This window comes from Urocampus carinirostris, chromosome 1 (genome assembly GCF_059441175.1).
Source record: "Urocampus carinirostris isolate Australia breed hairy pipefish chromosome 1, RoL_Ucar_1.0, whole genome shotgun sequence".
NCBI classification, from domain to species: domain Eukaryota; kingdom Metazoa; phylum Chordata; class Actinopteri; order Syngnathiformes; family Syngnathidae; genus Urocampus; species Urocampus carinirostris.
Window position 1 is genome coordinate 11,273,251 of NC_142349.1, and position 21,105 is coordinate 11,294,355.

General features: G+C 40.4%; 2 protein-coding genes across 2 annotated transcripts in view; one reads left to right on the forward strand and one right to left on the reverse strand.

Annotated features, from left to right (window-relative positions):
- yes1 (YES proto-oncogene 1, Src family tyrosine kinase) overlaps positions 1-3,951 on the forward strand; it is a 32,595-nt gene extending 28,644 nt beyond the window's left edge. The window contains exon 12 of the mRNA XM_088326375.1: positions 2,386-3,951. Within this exon, the coding sequence (XP_088182501.1) occupies positions 2,386-2,594 (209 nt within the window). The 3' untranslated portion in view covers positions 2,595-3,951. The remainder of the gene's footprint in view (positions 1-2,385) is intronic.
- Positions 2,705-20,160, reverse strand: clul1 (clusterin-like 1 (retinal)). Its single transcript, XM_088326386.1, has 9 exons — positions 20,021-20,160; positions 18,149-18,260; positions 16,471-16,619; positions 14,161-14,331; positions 13,653-14,085; positions 11,201-11,320; positions 10,941-11,140; positions 7,355-7,530; positions 2,705-4,114 (listed from the first exon to the last, which is right to left on the reverse strand). Exons 2-9 carry the CDS (start codon positions 18,243-18,245, stop codon positions 4,096-4,098), a joined length of 1,365 nt encoding a protein of 454 aa, XP_088182512.1. The 5' UTR covers positions 18,246-18,260; positions 20,021-20,160; the 3' UTR covers positions 2,705-4,095.
- Between the last annotated feature and the right edge of the window lie 945 nt (positions 20,161-21,105).

The window sequence follows — 21,105 nt, forward strand, 5'->3', positions numbered from 1 at the left end:
GCATGAACTGACGTTTGGTCATATGTTCCAAACTGTTACAATTCATTTAAAAAAAAAAACTCTGGATGAAAGCAGCACTTGGCCATATTGTTATTTTTGGGTGGGGAAAGTCAAATGATACTCTGTGAATAAAAGTGCAAATGTAAGCCTGTCTCTCAGAAAGCGGAAGGAAGCTAGTTAAATGTCAATCTTTGTGGTTCACAGAGATGACATCATAACAAGAGTAAATAAACCTTGACAGCAGTCACATCTTGCACAAAAAAAAACCCAAAGACTACACAGAAGGACGTTTTAAATCCAGAAAAACTTATCATTCGGGGCTGGGGTATCAAACTCATTTTTACCAAGGGCCAAAAAAGGCCAAAATAATGGCTATCCTCAAAGGACTTGAGGTAATTGGTATTTGAAATATTTATTTTGTATCTATTGGTATCACTTTAAAACCAAATCTTCTTGGACATTTTTAGTATCATTTATATTTCAATTCTACTCATTGACATAGATATGGACATACTGGCGTGTAGTGGCACTTAGCTTAAATTGTAGTCGATAGGCATTTTGGAAAATGTAGTTTTTGGTCGAAACACTCATTAGACCCGTATGTTTTCGGGCTCTCTGACAATGTAATCTCTCGAGGGCTACATGAAAGGATATCGCGAGCCACGTTAGATATAAGATACCAAGCCTGAGCCCTAAAAAGTTCTGTCATTACGCTACAGTCGTGCCGGGCTTCTCTCTTGCTACCTTTTTATTTTTTTATTCTTCTTCTTTGTCTCTCTGCCTTGCTCGCTCTTAAAGTGCCGCCCTAGACTCTTAAGGACGCGGGTAGTTTTGGCCACAAGAAACCATGGTTTGCAAAAAAAAAAACAAGACCCCTCACCACAACACGTTCTGTATTAAACTCTGGCAATGTCAATTCTGAGAAATCCATCCTGTCTCTGTCTATTATCCACTTGTCATTGTTCTTTGTCACTCTGCCTCTCTCTCTCTCTCTCTTTCTCTCTCAAAGTTCTGCTCTCAAGTCTTAAGGACATACTGCTTCTGTGGTTTACGGCCTCCTTTTCAACCTGTCAAAATGACGGTCGGCCTTCAAATCTTCCCATCCACAACAAAAATCTGTCAGTGATGGAAAATGATTGGTTAATATAACCTGTGCAGCACAGAAACATAAAAGATGTTAATGTGTACAAAGTCTTGTTTAACTTGGAGTTTGTTACAAAAGAAGGGCTTTAATTTCTTATAAATCACCTCTCCTCCTGTATCCTCCCAGATAAAATAAGAAATTTCGGGTTTGCTTTGGGCATGAACTTGCAAATCAAGTTAACCCATTCAATGTCATAACATAGAAATACATTTTCAGAAGCATTGCCCGAGTGCCAAGTCGTAAAAATGTTTTTCAAGTTTTGTTCTGTTTTTAAAACTATCAACGGTTTGTCGCTGCTCATCAGTATCAAGTATCATGCCTCTGGGATTGATTACAGTATGCTATATCACCATTAAGTGGCAGGAATGGCTTTGAACAGATAGTTGTCCACAAATCGATGAAGCACAAGTCCCGAGTGTTGCCTCCTTTTTCCGGTGAAATATTGTGTGTAGGCAGCCCCATATAGCAAGTAAGCGTAGTGAAGCAGTTTGGTGATAGTCGCAAGGCATGGACAAACGGGCACCAAGGCTTCAACAGAGTGTTTTCCTTTAAATTGAAAAGTCCCATCGTCATGATTAGAGGGATGATGTTTTGTGCACGTCCACAGAAACGCAATCGCCCACCACGGTGACCAAAATCTTGCAATCACTTAAAAGGAAAATTGGGTGCTGAAAAGTTCTTGCAAAATTCATGCATCGGTCATATGTGGTTAATACACAAGTTTGCTGTGCTTGCAATAAACTGTTATTTTGCAAGCTAAATGGAAGGCATTGTTTAGATATTGGAGGTATCGCAAATGCAAAAAAAGTGACCATTTTTCTTGTAATGCATACTTTCACAAAAGTTGTTTTGCTCAGCAGTTTTCTTGGAAACGGATAATTTAAAGTAACTTAACATCTGTTGTTTACTAAAGCATGGTAGGAGCTAATAAAAGATGAGGGTTCAGGCTTTCTTTTGGAACATTTTTTGTCGGCCTTTAAAAATGAGTGAATGGCAAAAATGGCCATTCCCATTTGAGAGAAACTTCTGGCATTGAATGAGTTAATTCTTCAGGCTTGGGCCGGGTCAGCCTTTAGAACCCACCAGTCAGTTTGAGCTGGATTTTTTTCAAGGCCTGATCTTTTTCGAAGTAGTTCGGCCCCCAAGCCTTCAATTTGACACTGGTAATCATCATTTAGAGTGTAAATGAACAACGGCGTTCTGAACCCAATCTGCTGTGTCTGTGTCTGCGTGTCCCCCAGGCATGGTGAACCGAGAGGTGCTGGAGCAAGTGGAGCGGGGCTACCGTATGCCGTGTCCGCAGGGCTGCCCCGACTCGCTCCACGAAATGATGCGCCACTGCTGGAAGAAGGATCCCGACGAGAGGCCCACCTTCGAATACATTCAATCCTTCCTGGAGGATTACTTCACGGCCACGGAACCCCAGTACCAGCCAGGGGACAACCTTTAAACTCGCAAAACCTCATCCTGGGTATCCAACAGACTGGCCATGACACTGTGATCAATACCAGAGTAGTTAGTCCTCGTTTCACATTGATGCAATGATGCTTTTTTTCTAAAAACAACTTTTTTTAACCGAACTTTCCTCAGTTTTCTCTTTTTGCTAAAACAATACGCTGGTATCGGGAAGTCTAGATCTTTTTATGTATAGTAGTTTGATCATTTTTTTAGTTTGTGGATGGTGCATACGTGGCCTCATGCAAGAATGTGCGGGGAAAAAAGTATTTTAGCAAGTTTAAACAGTCTGGTAAATAACTTTCTCGTACCTAACTTCAAACATTTTTTGAGCGATGAATATTTTTGTGACCAGTTTTTATTTCGGTGTTCTTTCAATCGGTCGACATTTCATCTTTTTCATTCCTGTTTTTGAGATCACTTAACACGACGTCCACGATGGGAGCTTTCTTTGGAGTATATTTTCTGTAAAACGATTCATTTTTCAGTTTTTCACATATTTGTATTATGACATTTATTTGAATCAGGAAACAAGTGCAAACAATTATTGTGTAAAATACATATCGTGCAACAATGAAGCTTCATATTCTTGAATGGCCGTTGCCTATTCAATCTTTCAATATTTGGTTAAACATTTTCCTATCATCAAGGAATTTTAAGCATCCTCAACTGATGTCGCGCATTTTTAACATTTTGGCAAAAGACATCTTGTTACCAAGGTCGTTGTGTTTATTTTTGGCGGATTTTGATCATGCCAGCATTTATTTTCGTGGCTGTTGCCGTCATTTTTTATATTAGTGATATTTTTCCTTTTATGCCCAAATGCAAAAGAGACGTAACACAATGTATTGAGGCGGGTGTTTTCTTTGACCAAGCGGTTTATTTGGTTATTTTGTGTCAAAAAGTCAAACGTATGAATGACACATTCGCAGGGGAGGGTTGCACAACTCAATGTATGGTGGAATTTGTTATTTGTATTGCAAATCTAAAAAATGTTTGTCAAACAATTAGACACAAGATTGACTAAAACTGTCACTGTTCTAATTCATATAATTTTCCTTGTGTTAATACCACAAACCTTAACAATGCTATGGTTTTCTTCCTCTCACCATTTTTTTTCTTTACTATTCTTAAATCTGTTGGTCCAAAAGTGCATGATGGGAGAGTTGTGTATGAAAGCCAGCAGTTTGAACAAAGATGTGAAATGTTTATTTTTATCTTTTACAATTGTGTTTTTGGAGAACCTAATATGTGATTGTTCCTTAAGGTAGGACTTGAACTAGAAATGGAGATAATATGGTACATAATAGAAATTTTGTACAGAAGAACAATAAAAGTTTTACTAAATTTGAGTGTGCCATGCTGTAATGTTTTGTGCTTTTGCAGTCATTATCAAAATATGAAATTTGGATTTAACAGGACTGGCATACAGTGTTTTTACTTTGTGGACAGGTTTTAACTTCAGGAACTATTGAGCTCTGTGGTTGATGGGCTGTTCACTCTTCTTCTTGGAACCTATAAAACAACACAAATGTGAATAAAAGCCAATTTGAAAGTGAAGTTACCAGATTTTCTAGACAATAAGGAGCATCCAAAAACCTCAATTGGGTCAGAAATTTGAACGTGCACGTTATATAATTGGAAATGCTATACCATATTATTGCAATAATTTATCAACTGATAATTTTTACGCTGGCCACAATTTCAGAGAAATGCTAACACCTGGGCATCATCCTTAACCACCAGGCTACTAGGGGCATGGATGGTTTTTCACATTAGCATAGCTTTGGAAGCAAAGGGAATTGATCCTGGATTGCGATGGGCAGAGCGCTGGATCCCATCCACTTGATCACTTAGGATACAGAGGATGCATCAAAAGTTCTGATCTCATTGTCACTATTTTTAGTACCAGATATGTTAGAAAAATGAAAAAAAAACAAAGTGGGAGAAAATCTGTATACAGTTTTAATGCAGTATTTCTCAGCCCAAACTAGGTACAATAGTAAGTGACAAGCGTTTTTAATATTTCCGCCCATGTGTTTGTATCTTTCAGGATGACCGGAATACTTTCCTGAATCCCTTTCTCTTCAGTTCAGGACATCCAAATTACTTCCAGCAATGACTTTCTCTTGATTCATTCAGAATCTCGTGAGCTTCTAAAAGACTTTGCGAGACAGCGATACAGTACTGTATTTCAGTGGCCCCCAACTTTTTTCTGTACCACGAACCGGTTGAAAGTCTGACAATTACATCAACAGTTTGGTACCCCAACCAAAAATGGTGTGATGATGAGATAAATTGCAATGCCTTTTTGTGAGTTGTCTATATTTAGTGGCCTAGTAGATAAGATTTGGTGTTCATAGTGGATCCTGGGTTTATGCAGCTTTTCAACAGTACTCCCACAAGTGAAATTTTAGGGCATTTCGACTGCTGAAGGAGCAACATCACCTAGCGGTCATGGCCAGGCGGCCTAACCAGACAGCGTGCGCTTCCTTTTTAAAGATGTGGGAGCTGATTCCGTCAAAATGTCAAGGTTGGACTTTTCGAGGAAGTTTATTCGAAAGTGTCTGAAATCTGAAAAGGAGGGTTTAAACGCAGTTATAACCATGCCATTTAACAAAGGCTTTGATGTGAGTTTCACATCGGCGGCCCTTTTGGGCGAGTTTTGGGATCGCTTTGAGGGAGTGAGGCCCCAGTTTTCTGCTTTTACGGTGGAGAAGCTGACTGCTAACAAGATAGTCATTGTCAGAATGTTCAATGAAGCGGTGATTGCAGAGGACATCTGTTTTTGGTTGAGCAAGTACTGCATGATAAAAGGCCAGGCTATGAAGGTGAGGGATGAGGACGGCGTCTGGAATGGTGCCTGGAGGGTACCCATCCAACAATGGCAAGACCCTCAGGGTTTCCAGCGACTGAAACACCTCCCGTCGATGATAGTCCTGGGGGAAGACCGAGGTTATATCCACCAGCAAGGACAATCCAAACTGCCACAAATGTGGTGAGCATGGACATCTGGCTGAGGCATGTGATCGAATCTTTTGTGGAAAGTGTAGGACAATTGGACATTCTTTTGAGGAGTGTACCAATGGCAGAAAGTGCAATCTCTGTGGAGAAACGAACCACCTCTACAGGAACTGCCCGAAATGGTTTGCTAGCAAGTTGAAAGCTGGGAAAGAAGGTAACAAAGACAATGAAATGAATAAAGATACGTAAATGCCCAAAGAAAATGGACAAGACAAGCAAATTGAAAATGCAGATGTCCCTTCCAAAACCCTTTTTAGTCAGGAAGGATCTGAAGGAGAGGCCAAAAAAATCAGACTTGAATTTTCCTCCAATACCTGAAACTGAACAAGACAAACAAATCGAAAAGGCGAATGTCCCTCCTGAGGCCAGAAAATCCAACTTGGGGAAAGAGGGGTAAAAATAGGACCAAATTGGGGGTGGTGACCTCACCGGAACCAAAGATTAGAGATTTAGAGGAAAACCGATTGCCGATGAAAAAGCCCACAAGGGAATTGTATAAAGTTGAGCCGAAGGAAGCGGGGGAAGAAAAAAATCGGATTCCTTCTTCTTGTGGGCAAGGAAACAAGAGACTTGCCCTCGACAGGTCTTCTGCCCACCCGCCCCTAACCTAGTAAAAAGGGGAAGGCCTGGAATCACAGACAGAGAGTCAGAGGACTCCAGAGTTTTCTCCAGTGGGTCTCCAAATGAGATACCGGAGTCAGACACAGGTAACGCTCTCAATGACCCCCAGTGAATGGACTCTGACCCCCCCGGTTTTGATTAAGTAACTTGTATACTTCAACAACACCTATGAACTTTACCGTCTCTACTATCAATGAATGCTGCACCCCCTTTTTGGAAGGTTATGAACAGTGGGAAGATTTGGCCGTGCCCTTCATTGTGGAGTGGCTTGGGTGAGGACCGTGACGATGGGGTGGCCATTTTAATAAACAACCCTCGACTCATCACAAAGGGGAGCACTGTGATGAAAGAAGGACGCGCAATCTTATTGTGGAAGTGCTCCCTGCTGGAGGGTGAAGCGTTGGCCGTGCAATACTGGGAGCGGTACAAGGACTGGCAGACCCTTCAAGAGTCGTATGACGAGCATAATGGTGGGAGATAACAAAGAAACGAACGCAGATTTTCTTTAAAAATGCAGGAAAAAATAGAAAACTTAAAGAGATGAAATACATTTTGGGACTACAAAGAAGACTCCAACGCTAGTTTACCCTAACACAAAAGGGGATCGAATTTAATGATGAAATCAGAGATATCAAACAAGAACTAAAAGCTTTGGTGGAAATAAAGAGCAAAGGCAGAATGTCAACTTTTCTTTTTACCTCCAGAAACCTTGTTAGAATATGATATGGTGAAATTGCGAATGTGTTCAATTGCTGTTAAAAGTGTCGATAAAAAATGTTCAAACCTCATATTGTTAGAATATGATATAATTAAATTGTGAATGTATTTAATTGCTGTTAAAAGTGTCAATAAAATTGTTCAAACCAAAAAAAACAAAAACCTCGCCGCTAGACAGATTTCATTACCTCTGCATCTACTGTTATGCAATTGTGAAGCAGAAATATTCTGACTGATGAATCAATGCACAGATATGGTACGGTACTTTTTTATATTTTATGCAACCCTAGTCCTTGCTGAAGATGTAATTTCACAAGCCTTTTAGTCCAACGTGCCTTCACAAAAGACTTTTGGGGGGTGCGCTCTTTTGATCGGAAACCTTGAACCCGTTACCTGAACATCTCCTTGTACTTGTCCAGGGCCTCTTTGGCCACATATTGGATGAAGGCCGGGTCCTGCATGCTCAAATCCACCGGCACGGAGATAATGAAGGAGGGAGAGTCCAGGATGTTCACCTCCACTTGTGTCTCCACCTCTGAAAGGTTCTTGTCTTGGCTCTTAGGCACCACCTGCAGGAGAGGATGGAAGACGAGAGGCATCAAAATTATTTTGGAACCCAATGTCACACTTCAGTTGTTTAGTTGGTTATAAACTGGGATTTAAACTGTTAAACTAGGCATGTCCAAAGTCCGGCCCAGTCATGGCCTGCGATCACATATTTACTGGTCAGTGTCCTCTGTCATACAATAAATTATTTGTGGCACGCCAGTAATGTTGACCGCATTTGTAACCACTCCAAAATATTCACCATTTTACCATGTTATGGCAGTAGCCCTCTGGCCATCTTCCACTTGGCTTTCTGTGGGCGGCAGTAGCTCAGGAGGTAGAGCGCTCGTCTTGGGATCAAGGGATCCCAGTTCGAATCCCGGCTTGTCCGTGTTACATGTCGAAGTGTCTTTGCGTAAGACACTGAACCCCTAACACCCCCAATAAGCGGGTTAGTGTCTTACATGGCTGCAATACAAGGCTGCTATTGAAGCGCTTTGGAGAAGTCATTGACTTGAAAAGCGCTATATAAATGCAGATCATTTAATTTATCTGTGAGAATTTTAGCCTGCCCAATTTCCGACAAGTAGTTGTAAATTGAAAAACAAGGAAATTTGACTGTGAAGGCTGCTGCTTTCAGGACAAGTGGAAATTAAAAGTATATATATAAAAAAAAACACCGAAATCTGAAACAACTGTGTCAGGCTAATTTACCAAGAGACTGTCTGTTTTCAAAGAACATAATATCAAGACGAAACATGCAAAGCTAACGGGAAGCATACACTGTGAAGAAATTTAAAACTATCAGTCACCGGACCCTGACATAACTGTAAGATGTTTTAACGGGACATCAGCACTTTTTCTCAAGACCCTGCAAGTCAAATGAAAATGTTGCAAAGGTGAGCTACGAGGTCTTCTAACCTTTCACTGACGGTGTATTTAATAAATTGTTCAAAGATTTTCAGACTGAATAGTTGGTCCTCGCTCATATTTTAGCTTACCAAATCTGCCCGCTTTCTGAGAAGTTTGGGTTTCAAACAGTTAAACAATTTCGAATGATGACACTGTTTCTGTTTGAATTCATGTCACGTCAAATGCACACGTAAATGCCCAAGACAAGAATTATCGACTACTGCCTTTTCTTTTTTTCTTTTTGCGGTTTTTACTTTAACCTCCGTGAACCCGGAGCAAAAACCGTAGGCTTTTTAAATGAACTGTTTTGGCCAAAAGGAGGCATCATTGCATTAATGACGGACCTGTTGCCTCCGCATTCGAGGTAAATTTGTTAAATTTACAAGTATGTTGAGACAAATCAAGTGCCATTAAAACTTTGTAATCTAAACTAAATAATGGCGTTGATTCCAATTGGGCACTCAAAGCATTAATGTCGGTACACGCAAACCAATGCATCTGCCCTTTGGCATAAATACTGGTTCAATTTGCAGAAATTGGTAGGGATTATTTTTTTTAAAATGCTTTATACTATCATCAAAGAATATTTTCTAATTGGTATTTTAATTTCTGAGAAACGTTGCTGATATAATAATCACTTCACTATAATAAAACAATATTAGCAAAAAAAGAAAAAAACATTGACATAAAATCAATCTTTTAATCAATACCTTGTGCTCCGCATGATTTCAAAATGGATACATTCATCAAAAACCTAAGGACTTAAATGGAACAACGAAGTGAAAATGCCTTTTGGGGTCGTTACGGATATGAGCGAGTCCAGTTTGCGATACATTGTTAAACCAACGCAATCTTCTGTGAGAATTAGAAGGACACTCTATGATTTAGCAGCCTTAATACCCGCGGGCTTGGGTCGGGTCTGGCCTAATTTTTTTTTAAGCTCGAACTTACCTCTAATTTCAAGGTGTTTCGTTTACTACATAATCCCCAATGGCGCTAATGTTACTTATACAAGTTTTCTATGTTCAACAACTCAAGTCATACGGCATCGGAACGACTTTGCCAGGAACTGGCTCACTCTCGCCGCCATCAAGGACGCCATCTGGACCTCCAGAAACCTGCTGGTATGGAGGTGCAGGCAGATCCCCCCCGTGGCTGTGCTCCAAATGGCTGCAGATACCATACAATCTGCGAGCGGCGGGCCTAGGACGCAGCCATAAAGAAGACTCGTCTGTACCCACCCGGATGGGGGAGCCGGAGCTACACTGTGGGAGTCCCGGCAGCAACGGCCTGGGTTGTGGAACCCAGAAGGGAGAGGACCCACGCAGAATGGAAAGGACCCACACAGAGGACTGGAAGAATGCTGCTTGGGAGGGTGGGATGGCAGAGCTATGCCCTTGCACAATAGTATTGCCTTTTACACGCTGGTTAACTACTGTTAAAAGAAAATAACTCTGAAATTGTTTAATTGATGTTGAAAATGTCAGGAAAAAATGTTAAAACGTCATATCGTCACGTCATATTGTCAAATATAGAAAAAACGTGAATATGCTTGATGGCTGTGTTTTGCTGCTGTTGGTGTCAGTGGATTTGTTCAGACCGAGGACAATCGACTTTGGCCTGGACGGATCGATTGACACTAACAAAGATGTTATATAATGAAATTGTGAATATGTTTGATTTTCGAGAAGGTTTGTTCAAACCTCACTTTGTGTTTGCTGTTAAAAACGTAATATTGGAATATAATATTGTGAATGTGCTTAATTGCTGTTGAGATTGTCATGATTGTTTTCTGTTTTTAGTGTCAATAAATTTGTTCAAACCAAAAATCCGACAGCGAGCGCTAAGCCACGCCCACCATAGTTACGGTATCCATGTATCACACCCGGAGCATATAGAGCAGCCGAAAAAACAGAGAGCGACTCTCGATTCTTCTGGGTTATGCAAACGTATCCCAAAAGTCAGTAGAAAAGGGTTTAAATCATTATATGCAGTTATATTCATGGAATCAAGGTGTCCAAATACTCTAACCTTGTCAGGGTGGATGCAAAACGTTGGTCATATAAGAGGAAGTCAGAGGCCCTGTACCAACTATACGTAGAAATAGATTCAGATTTGTGAGAGATAATGGCATATAGAGGATATGCAATGAGTGATCTGGTATATCAAATTCGTTAAACGAGTGGTGTAATTTCTATTTGTTCTGAGTCTCTGGTGAGTTGATCGTGAGGCCACCCGCATGCCTGTATCCACTTCAAACACTTTTTCAAATAATTTTTTTGGCTGAGGAAAAGGGATGTACCTCACCCCTACTAATCGCTCTGGATAACTCTGATCTACATTACAAGTGCCTCAGAACCATTTTGATACAAAACACTTTACAGTCATGCGTATTATATGTGCATTGTTTGTGACGAAAAGATGGCCGACCTAAATCGCCAACCACGGGCTGTTGTCTGCTTCACGTTCTGATTGGCTGAAAATGACCGCCGTCAGGTATATGAATTTCCTCTCTGCTCACCCGAGTGATGCGAAAGATGTTTCGCATGTCCACCCGTGCCACCCAGCCAAACTCGGTGGCCATGTTGCCCAGCCAGGCCAGAGTCTCGTCAGTGTGGCGCTTTACGATGGACAGGACTTCATCGTACTGCTCCCTGGACACACCCAGCAACTGCGACACCTGTTCCAGCTCCACGTGCAGCTCCCTCACACTGGGGCATTCTGTGAAGGGGGACCGGACGGATGTCAGGCAATGGAAGCGGAAGTGGGTGGTCGCTTTACCTGTAAGCAAGGCCCCCTGGCAGGCCTCACACTGGCTCTGCAGCTGCCAACACTCAGACGACTGTTTGCGCAGGTCTCGACATAACTTGCTGTTCCGCAGGAGTCGCGGCAAGGTTTTTTCTGTAATTCGACACAATTTTGGATCAAAGCATGACCAGAAAACCATTTTCAAGATTTACTGGAACTTTTAAAGCACTTTCCACCAAACTATGGCCCATGGGCCGTATCAGGTCTATCATCGTATTTTCTTTAGCCCGCGACACGATGCTAAAAGAGGCAAGAGAAAAAAAGGATCCCTTACTAGTCAAACAATGACCCACAGTTTTAAAAATGTCCACTGGATGTCGCCATAGCTACCCAACACCCCAAAACTAACCACAGTACCTGTTTATACTGACAACCAATTATCAAACAGAGAACATTTGTGGGAACTGTTTTAATTCTATTTAAAATAGAAGAATTTGTTTGAGGCAATACAATTGCACTCACCTGGATTTCTCAGTCTGTGTCCCAATGTGTACCATCATAACTATATTTTTTATTGCGCTCATGGATAATATTCAAATCGCTGGCAACATTATTCTGTATGTCATCTGGTTCATCATACTTTTGGCTTTATTTGTGTGATGGTTTTTGACTATTTAAGAAATCATAAAAACAAATGATTCTAGTCAGATATTTAATATATATATATCTCATCTCATCTCATTAGCCGTACCGCTTATCCTCATTAGGGTCGCGGGGGGGCTGGAGCCCATCCCAGCCATCTTCGGGCAGTGGGCAGGGGACACCCTGAAATGGTTGCCAGCCAATCGCAGGGCACACGGGGACAGACAACTCATTCGCTCATTCACACCTAGGGGCAATTTGGACCGGCCAATTCACCTGAAATGCATGTGTTTTTTTGGAATGTGGGAGGAAACCGGAGTGCCCGGAGGAAACCCACGCAAGCACGGGGAGAACATACAAACTCCGCACAGAAAGTCTGGAGCTGGATTTGAACCCACGACAGGTTCCCATGACATGAACTGTGCCGCACAAGCGCTAACCACTGCGCCGCCGTGCTGCCATATATATATATATATATATATATATATATATATATATATATATATATATATATATATATATATATATATATATATATATATATATATATATATATATATATATATATATATATATATATATATATATATATATATATATATATATATATATATATATATATATATATATACATATCTGTACCGTAGTTTCTGCACTATAAAGTCATATAATTTCCATATATAAGTTGCATGGAATTAAAACAAAATAGTATAGTTCTTAATCATTTGTGCATACCATACCGGTAGCACATTTTATACTCTTACATTTTAGTGCAGTGATTGATCAATCAAAAAACTTCATCTCAGCTCTCATCTCATCAGCCGTACCGCTTATCCTCATTAGGGTCGCGGGGGGGGATTGAAACCATCCCAGCCATCTCCGGGCAGTGGGCAGGGGACACCCTGAACTGGTTGCCAGCCAATCGCAGGGCACACAGGGACAGACAACTCATTTGCTCATTCACACCTAGGGACAATTTGGACCAGCCAATTCACCTGAAATGCACGTTTTTGGAACGTGGGAGGAAACCGGAGTGCCCGGAGGAAGCCCACGTGAGCACGGAGAGAACATACAAACTCCGCACAGGTTCCCATGACATGAACTGCACAAGCGCTAACCACTGCGCCGCCGTGCTGCCCATCAAAAAATTGTATAACATTGCATGCAACCGGAATAAAACCTGGGTTGTGGCATTAAGAGCGCCAAAATGTAACCTTTAGACAACTTGTGATACAGATGACATACAAAAGGGCATTCGACTTTATCTCATTATCACAGTAATTTTACTCACCTTGCCAAAAACAAATGTTAGAGAATGGAGAAATCCTGAAAGATATAAATCAACACAAAAAAGCAGGACTAGTAAAACAACTCGTTGGTGTATCTGATGATGAATCAGACTTCGGTTTTCTCAATTCCCTACCATTCATTTCTGGCACTGTGAGTAATTATAATCATGAGAGGGTTATCATGCCATCTGTATCACTAAGGGTCTAGTGGTTAATCGTCAGCACTCTCACTGCCAAGATACCGGTTTGATTCCTGATGCATACAATGTTTTGCAATTTTGTTCAGTAATGTTCGATCAATCACTGCTCAAATATGGTGAAACCTCTTTAGTTTGCGTTACATAAGGCGCACTGTGTTATAAGGCGCACTTTAAATTTTCTGGCCATTTGGGTTTTAAGCTGCGCCTTCTGATCCAGAAAATACGGTATTTAAAAGAATGTAATAATAATACAGTAATAATTACGGTGAATATTTTGAATACAAGTATCATCTGTATTTAGATGATTTTAAAAAAAATCCTGGAGTTGCGCAGGCGTTCAAATTAAAATCTCACCTCGCTTGTCTTTGTCGTTCTGCTCCCCGTTGAGGCCATCGAAGGCTTGCGTCACTACCGCCCCAAATTCCTCCACTACGCTGCGACCGAAGTCAAAAAAGGAGTCCAGCACCTCTTCCAGGCCCACGCCTTGCAGGAAGCCCGAGTCGCGGGCCGGGTCGTCTGTGCCCACCGTGGCGTTCGAGGCGGGGAGCCCTACAAGGAGGGCCCTGCGGACCGCTCGGTCCAGCTCGTCGCTCATCTTGGACGCCAGTGCCACACTGCTGTTGACCAGCGTGTTCACCTTGCGGCTCAGGCGGGAGAAGGCGTCCTGGATGCGAACCACTTCAGCGTCTGGGCTATCAGGGTCCTGATTGACCAGGATGTCGTCTTCCTCCTTTGCCGGGTCGCTGAAGCTGAAACGTCGCGACATCCGACGGAAGAAGTTCTCTACCTGGCTCAGGACAAAACTGACCCGTGAGTATAGCCGCCTTTTTTAAAATTCTATGACATTGTGAGTTTATTGTACTTTGTTCTGGAAAGTGGCAAAGCCTCTGCGACAGGTGTTAGTGAAGAATGTTTTGCACGCATCCTCCAAGCACGGTCTGCACTGGTTCCATTCGGACTGTAAGGAGACTCTGCACTGCTGCTCAGCTTCCTGCAGCTTCTCTGTTACGTCCTGAGCCAGTTGGGCTGCGCCCTAGTGCGAAAAGTGAGCAAGTAGTTCTGACTCTGTTCTCTCAGGCAATAATCAAATTAGGGTGTTTCAAGAACAGTGCTTGTAGCTCAAATTGCTCGTTTAACGAGTTGATTTTTCCGATATGAAGTAAATCAAAACCAAGCGATCCAATAGCTATTAGCACATTCCAATAGTAACTAAATACAAAAAAGCAGAGTAATAGGAGAAATAATATTATATTTGCGAAATAAAATGTGAGTTTATTATGAGCATTAACCATGGAGGCAGTTACCATAACGCATGGAATGAAGTAGCGAAGGGGGGGGGGGGGGGTGAACCTGTGCAGGAGATCGCATGACTGTCAACTTGTATGTTTTCCTCCTATTTTATACTTGTTCTGATTATTTTGAATTTTATATCTGGGATAACAGGTTTTGTAAAAGGAATTTAATTTTTTTTTTGTTTTTTTGTTAAACCGACTAGTCTTTCCCAGTTCGGCTCTCATCCGGATCATCCCTGTCACTGGTAGCAGATGACAACATCTTTGTAGATTGCTTATATTGTCAAGGTATTCTACATAGTCTGTCTTGCTGTCAATAAATAGGTGTCACGTTGAGTTTGTAAGGTTTATTATCACATAACAAAGGGATTTGCAACAGTTAATACAGGTAGCAATTGGCTGAGGTATAGAGTTATGAAATCGAGAGACTGTTGATGATATTTAACACTTAAAATTAAAGTTAATGTAAGTTGAGTTTAAACACAAAATGTTTTTACAGCACAATTGTTTTTTGTTTGCATGCGCAAATTGGGAAAGCTGTTGTTGAAGGTGAACAGTCACGAGTGATTAGCGGTCTCTAGTTGAAGCCTCTGGGAATGTTTGGACTTTGGATTTTTCGGTGTACAGGAGCAGGTTTTTCTTCCAAATAAAAATAGTACATCAAATTTTGCATGTTCAAGGGTGCTCCTTAAATGTGGTACCATTGTAATTGAAAAAGAAAATTGTTTGTTTACAACTTATCCACAATTTTTCGGTTAAAAAAAGAATTGAAAATGATGTTCTACTTATCATCCAAATAACAAAAAAATAAAGCACTCAGAGCCACATAATAATATGCTCGTTTTGGATGATCAATATTATATTGTTACAAGGTAAACAAAAATAAAAACAATCATATATTTTGTGTATATTTTGTCTATGTACTGCAAAAGAACATCTTCATTGACGGAAAAAATACCTGGTTTCAGAACAAACTTTCAACTTATATGCCTGTTAAATAAAAACTTAATGTTGGAAGTGAGTAAATCTGCTATAAGTCTTAGAGCAGAAGATTTTTATGATTTTATAAATATTTACTAGCTTCACAAAAATACTCTCAAAAATGAGCAAAACTGTCCATTGCAGGAGCTGCCATATTCGACAATTCTGCTCAATTATATTTTGCTTACTAAAACTGAAAAAGTACCTAAAATTAAAAAACATTTCTGCCAATGGTGTAAACATGTTTTTTGCCACATATGTTGCTGCTCCTTCTACCCCCCAAAAAAATCAGGAAGTTTTGCTTATTTTAAGATATATTTTTCACATACCAAGAAAGATTGATGGAAAATGACAGGAAAATTGTTTCTTAAAGTAAGCCAAATTGTATGAGCTAGAAAAGTTGCTTGTCTGGGTTAGAATCTTTTTTTTTGAATCAATGTAATGCATCTACTATCAGCTAGATGATTTTATTTATTCTACGGATTATTTTGTGTGTGTGTGTGTGTTTTCGAATCTTTTTGAAGCGTAAAGTTCGTCCATTCATTTTATGCAATGCTTATCAGTAAAGTCGCGGGGGTGCTGGAGCCCACCCCAGCTGTCTCCGAGGAGAGGGCAGGGGACACCCTGAATTGGTTGCCAGCCAGTCGCTCACTCGCTCATTCACATCTAGGGACAATTTGGACAGGCACGGGGAGACCATGCAAACTCCACACAAGAAGGCCAGTAGCTGAATTTGAACTCATGACCTCAGAACTGTGCTGCATATGTGCTAACCACTCAGCCGCCTAACACCATTGAAGCGTATTGTATTCAGGAATAATGAACCCCATAATTTTTTGACTGTATTTAGATACAAAAATTGTATTTAGATACAAAAAGAATAAAAGGCCGAAGTTCACCTTTTTCTTGTCGCCACTGTGATGGAGAGACTTCATGAGCTGCTCGTGCTTGCGCTGGTTCCTCCACATCACCTCCCTCATCTGGCCAACCCCGTACAGGGCGCGCTTCACTTCCTCACCAATCACTTTGCCCCCTGCTTCGGACAAATCTTATAAAAGCAGACAGAACCTTCGTCAGTCGAAGGTCATTAGGTGAATTTCACCCTTGGTTTTTACAGTTTTTTGTCCAAATGTTCATAGCCTATCGAGCATAATGCTATTCGCCAAATACAGTGGTACCTACCTCTTTGTACAAGCACCTCTAAACACGATAATTTTCAATATAAGAGTTTTTGGGAGGGGAACAAAAATCTCGCGTACGAGGGTAAATCCCGGCTACGAACAGTCCTAGAGGCTGCCACTAGTGACGTCTCAAGACACAGTCAGAATCATCTCCTCCGAGTTGGGCATTTCCTTCTCACCATCAGACACCTCATCTCGCCCAGTAGTTCAAATAAGATTTTGTTTTATTATATTGCATCTCCTTTTTATGACCCTAGCCATGAGTTCTGGAAAGGGAAAAACATTTTTTTTTTTTTTAAAGAAGAATGATGTCAATTGAAACAGGATAAGAAATCATAGACAATCATAGTGAAAGTGGCCTATCCCAGGAGAACGATCGGTCTAAATCTCCTTTTGGTACGCTATTGAAACACAAACATGTGTTTATTCAACCATTATTCATGACGAGACGAAGAGACTTTTTATTGTGGTTACACAACATAGAGCTGAAGGAAGAGGTAGTGACACGGAGAACAGAAGTTGTTGTCTATTAACAAAGACCTAAAACTTGATACAGCGCTGTGTACAATCCCGGAATGGACTTCAATAACCCAGCATGGCTGGTTTGAGAAATTCAAGAAAAGGACTGGCTCTGTAACTAAGGTTTGGCATGAGGAACCACTGAGTGCTGGTTACAAAGTCGCGGAAGAGTTTTTGCTACGCTTCGTTTCCTAGAAAAAGAAAGAAAATAAAAAACAGTATGCTGTAATATTTTGTGTGTGTGTGTGTGTGTATGTGTGTGTGTGTATGTGTGTGTGTGTGCATGTGTATGTTTATTTAAAACTACAATAACTTAGAAGTGTACAGTAAGTGCTTACTCCCGCACCTCCGCATCATGCACACACCTTTGTTAGGGCGACTCCTCATAATAAACCCGTCTATATCATCTTATTTATCTTATTACTCTATGTTTGTATTTAATTATTATTTTAATATGTTTTTAGTGATCAGGACAACGTGTTCTATAGCTAATTAGAGGAAATGTAATGCATTTGAGAGGTCGGGAACAGGCAAATTAGTTCTTAATTATTTCATATTGGCAAAATTTGCACAATTATGGAACAAATTAAGCTTGTGTGAAGATGTATCGCTGTAGTGTCAACGGTGTAATGCGGTGACTTTTAGATAAAGGTTTGGTCCAAATGATGCAGCATAACATGTAGACAGAGAGTTTAACGGTAGTTATAGTTGAACATTCTTTAAATTTTTTATAGCATGACTATCTGTTCCGGCACACTGATTAGCTTAGAGGATTCGAAAAAGGAGAATGAAACATAAATACAATAAGACAAAAACACTTCAATGGTTTCTAATTGTTAGCTACGATCAGATTGCTAGGCATGTTGTAAAATGTTACCTTTGAAAGCATTCTCAGAGGTGTTTCCGAGCTCAGAGTTAGCGCTGACAAGCAGGCTCAGTGACGCTAGTGTGACCAATTTCCACGCAATCATCATTTTGCTTTAACAGTCCTGTAAGGAAATAGAGCAAGATTTCAGACTTTTTGAAAAAAAAAAACAAAAAAAAAACACTGGCACAAGTAATAACAGTATAATTGGATTTAAGTTGCTGGCCAGTTGCTGGATTTAAAATATCAGTAGCTATCAATAGTAATAGCAGTATACATTGAACATTTTACAACTACAGTCGAGAATATAGGATTTGAAATGTTAGTTTTTCTTAGTTATTGATTAATGTGCATGTAATAATATATGTATATTGTAACAGTGTATATTTCACATCTTGATATATAATATTTAATACATGAAGTTATAATGATTTTAATGACAATACATTATTTTCAATTGGGTGTAGTAATTCACATACTTTGATTTATTTTAGATATTCAATACATTATTTTCTATATATTTCCCAATATATTCATATTTTACAATAGTTACAATATTGCACATTTTCCATTATTCCTCAAAATCCATCCATCCATTATCTGCACCGCTTATCCTCAGTAGGGTCGCGGGGGTGCTGGAACCCTTCCCAGGTATCTTCGGGCAGTGGGCAGGGGACACCCTGAACTGTAGCAGGGCAAACAGAGACAACTCACTTGCTCATTCACACCTAGGGACAATTTGGACTGGCCAATGAACTTGACATGAATGTTTTTGGAATGCAAGAGGAAACCGGAGTGTCTGGAGGAATATGCAAACTCCACACGAAGAGGCTGCGGTAGCTGGACTTGAACCCTGAACCTCCGCACTGTGGGGCTGCACGCTAACCACCCATCCACCATGCCACTGCTCCTTAATATTGTATTATCAAATAATTTTAGCAGGTCATAATTTCAAGATTAAAAAGATGTACTAATTGTGTGTATTAATTAAGCATAAAAATGATTACACATTGTTTTTAATTGCAGTTCTTTTAAATGGACAGCGTGCATTATTTGAGCACTAGAAGTTACTGTATTTGTCACGGTTGCAATGGCGCCCAATTGGCCCCGCCCAGGTATTCTTTTTGCTTTATTATTGTATTGTTCTCAGCTCAGGGATGCTGCTGGAAATGTGAATTTCCCTTCGGGGATGAATAAAGTATCTATCTATCTATCTATCTATCTATCTATCTATCTATCTATCTATCTATCTATCTATCTATCTATCTATCTATCTATCTATCTATCTATCTATCTATCTATCTATCTATCTATCTATCTATCTATCTATCTATCTATCTATCTATCTATCTATCTATCTATCTATCTATATCTATCTCTCTGTCTCTATCTATCTATCTATCTATCTATCTATCTATCTATCTATCTATCTATCTATCTATCTATCTATCTATCTATCTATCTATTTTCTAACATCTCTACCGTGACTAAGAATTGTGTGATAATGAGACAAAACCTTATGCCTTTTTGTATGTCATCTATATCACTAATATCTAGTAGTTAGGATTCAGCACTCTCAGCCCCACAACCCAGGTTTCAATTCCCTTTCCCTTTTTATGCAAAGGATGTCAGCAATATTTTTTGATCGATCAATTATTAGACAAATACGATAATATATACAAAGAAGCGAATAAATACAGAGAATATATTATGGTTACTTGGAAAATATTTGTTAACGCTCAATCGAGTTGTTATGATGATCTCCCACATACAGTTGTTTCACTTTGTGCATAGTTTGTTTGCCTCATTGTCGATTGTTCGCATGAGCAGCCTCACTGAAACATTTAAAGAGCTTCATCACAAGTTGGAGAAAAGATGACTTACCAGCCTGAAGACGCACGAGTAAAGTGGAGGAACAAACGCGTTGTGTGAGTTCCCCAGAGCGTGCCAGGGCTATTTGTGCCCATTTCCCCGTGATTGGTGATCCTATTAGCGTCTTTGCTTGGCGTCCGCGTCTGTTAATCCTTTGCAGTCAACACGCTGCTGCCCTCTGCCAACCCTGGCCTTGTTTTCAGCACTTTAGAACATGAAAGCGAGATATTTCAGGAAATGGAGTATATTGGAAGAGTAGCCAATGTAAGAGTGTCCGACATTCTTCTGTAGTTGGGATTGAGCTCTGACCTTCCCGGTTAGGTTGAACAAAACTCAGACATAAGAATTTTGGTTCGTTCAGGTGCTTGAAATCCTTGAAAATGCTTGAATGTGAATGCTGTTTTTCAAAGTTTGAAAAGTGCTCAAATGTTGCGTAAAGTGCTTGTAAATTCTTGAAATCATTGCCATGTTTTCAGCAAGCCTGCTTAAAATGATGCCGACACTGCTTTCTGGTGGCTTTGCTTTGCTATTGTATTTTTTCTTCCTTCCTCGTTGACGGCAGCTGGCATTACATTGTATGGCATTTTCCTATGAAACGTTATCGCCCCCCACGGGTCGCGTCTAAGAGCACAGGTGCATGATACACCTAAACAGGGCTCTATGAAATTTGTATTAGTGTAAGGATTACTGATCAATTGTGGAAGTCTACTCTGGGAAATGTAAAAAATGAAGTATTATGATAGATAGATAGATAGATAGACAGACAGACAGACGGACGGACGGACGGACGGACGGACGGACGGACGGACGGACGGACGGACGGACGGACGGACGGACGGACGGACGGACGGACGGACGGACGGACGGACGGACGGACGGACGGACGGACAGACAGACAGACAGACAGACAGACAGATAGATAGACAGATAGATAGATAGATAGATAGATAGATACTTTATTCATCCCCGCAGGGAAATTCACATTTCCAACAGCATCCCTGAGCTGAGACAATACAATAATAAAGCAAAAAGAATACAATATACAAATACCCAGTGTGACGTGCAAATGCCCACTGTAGCGTGTTGTATGGAATATC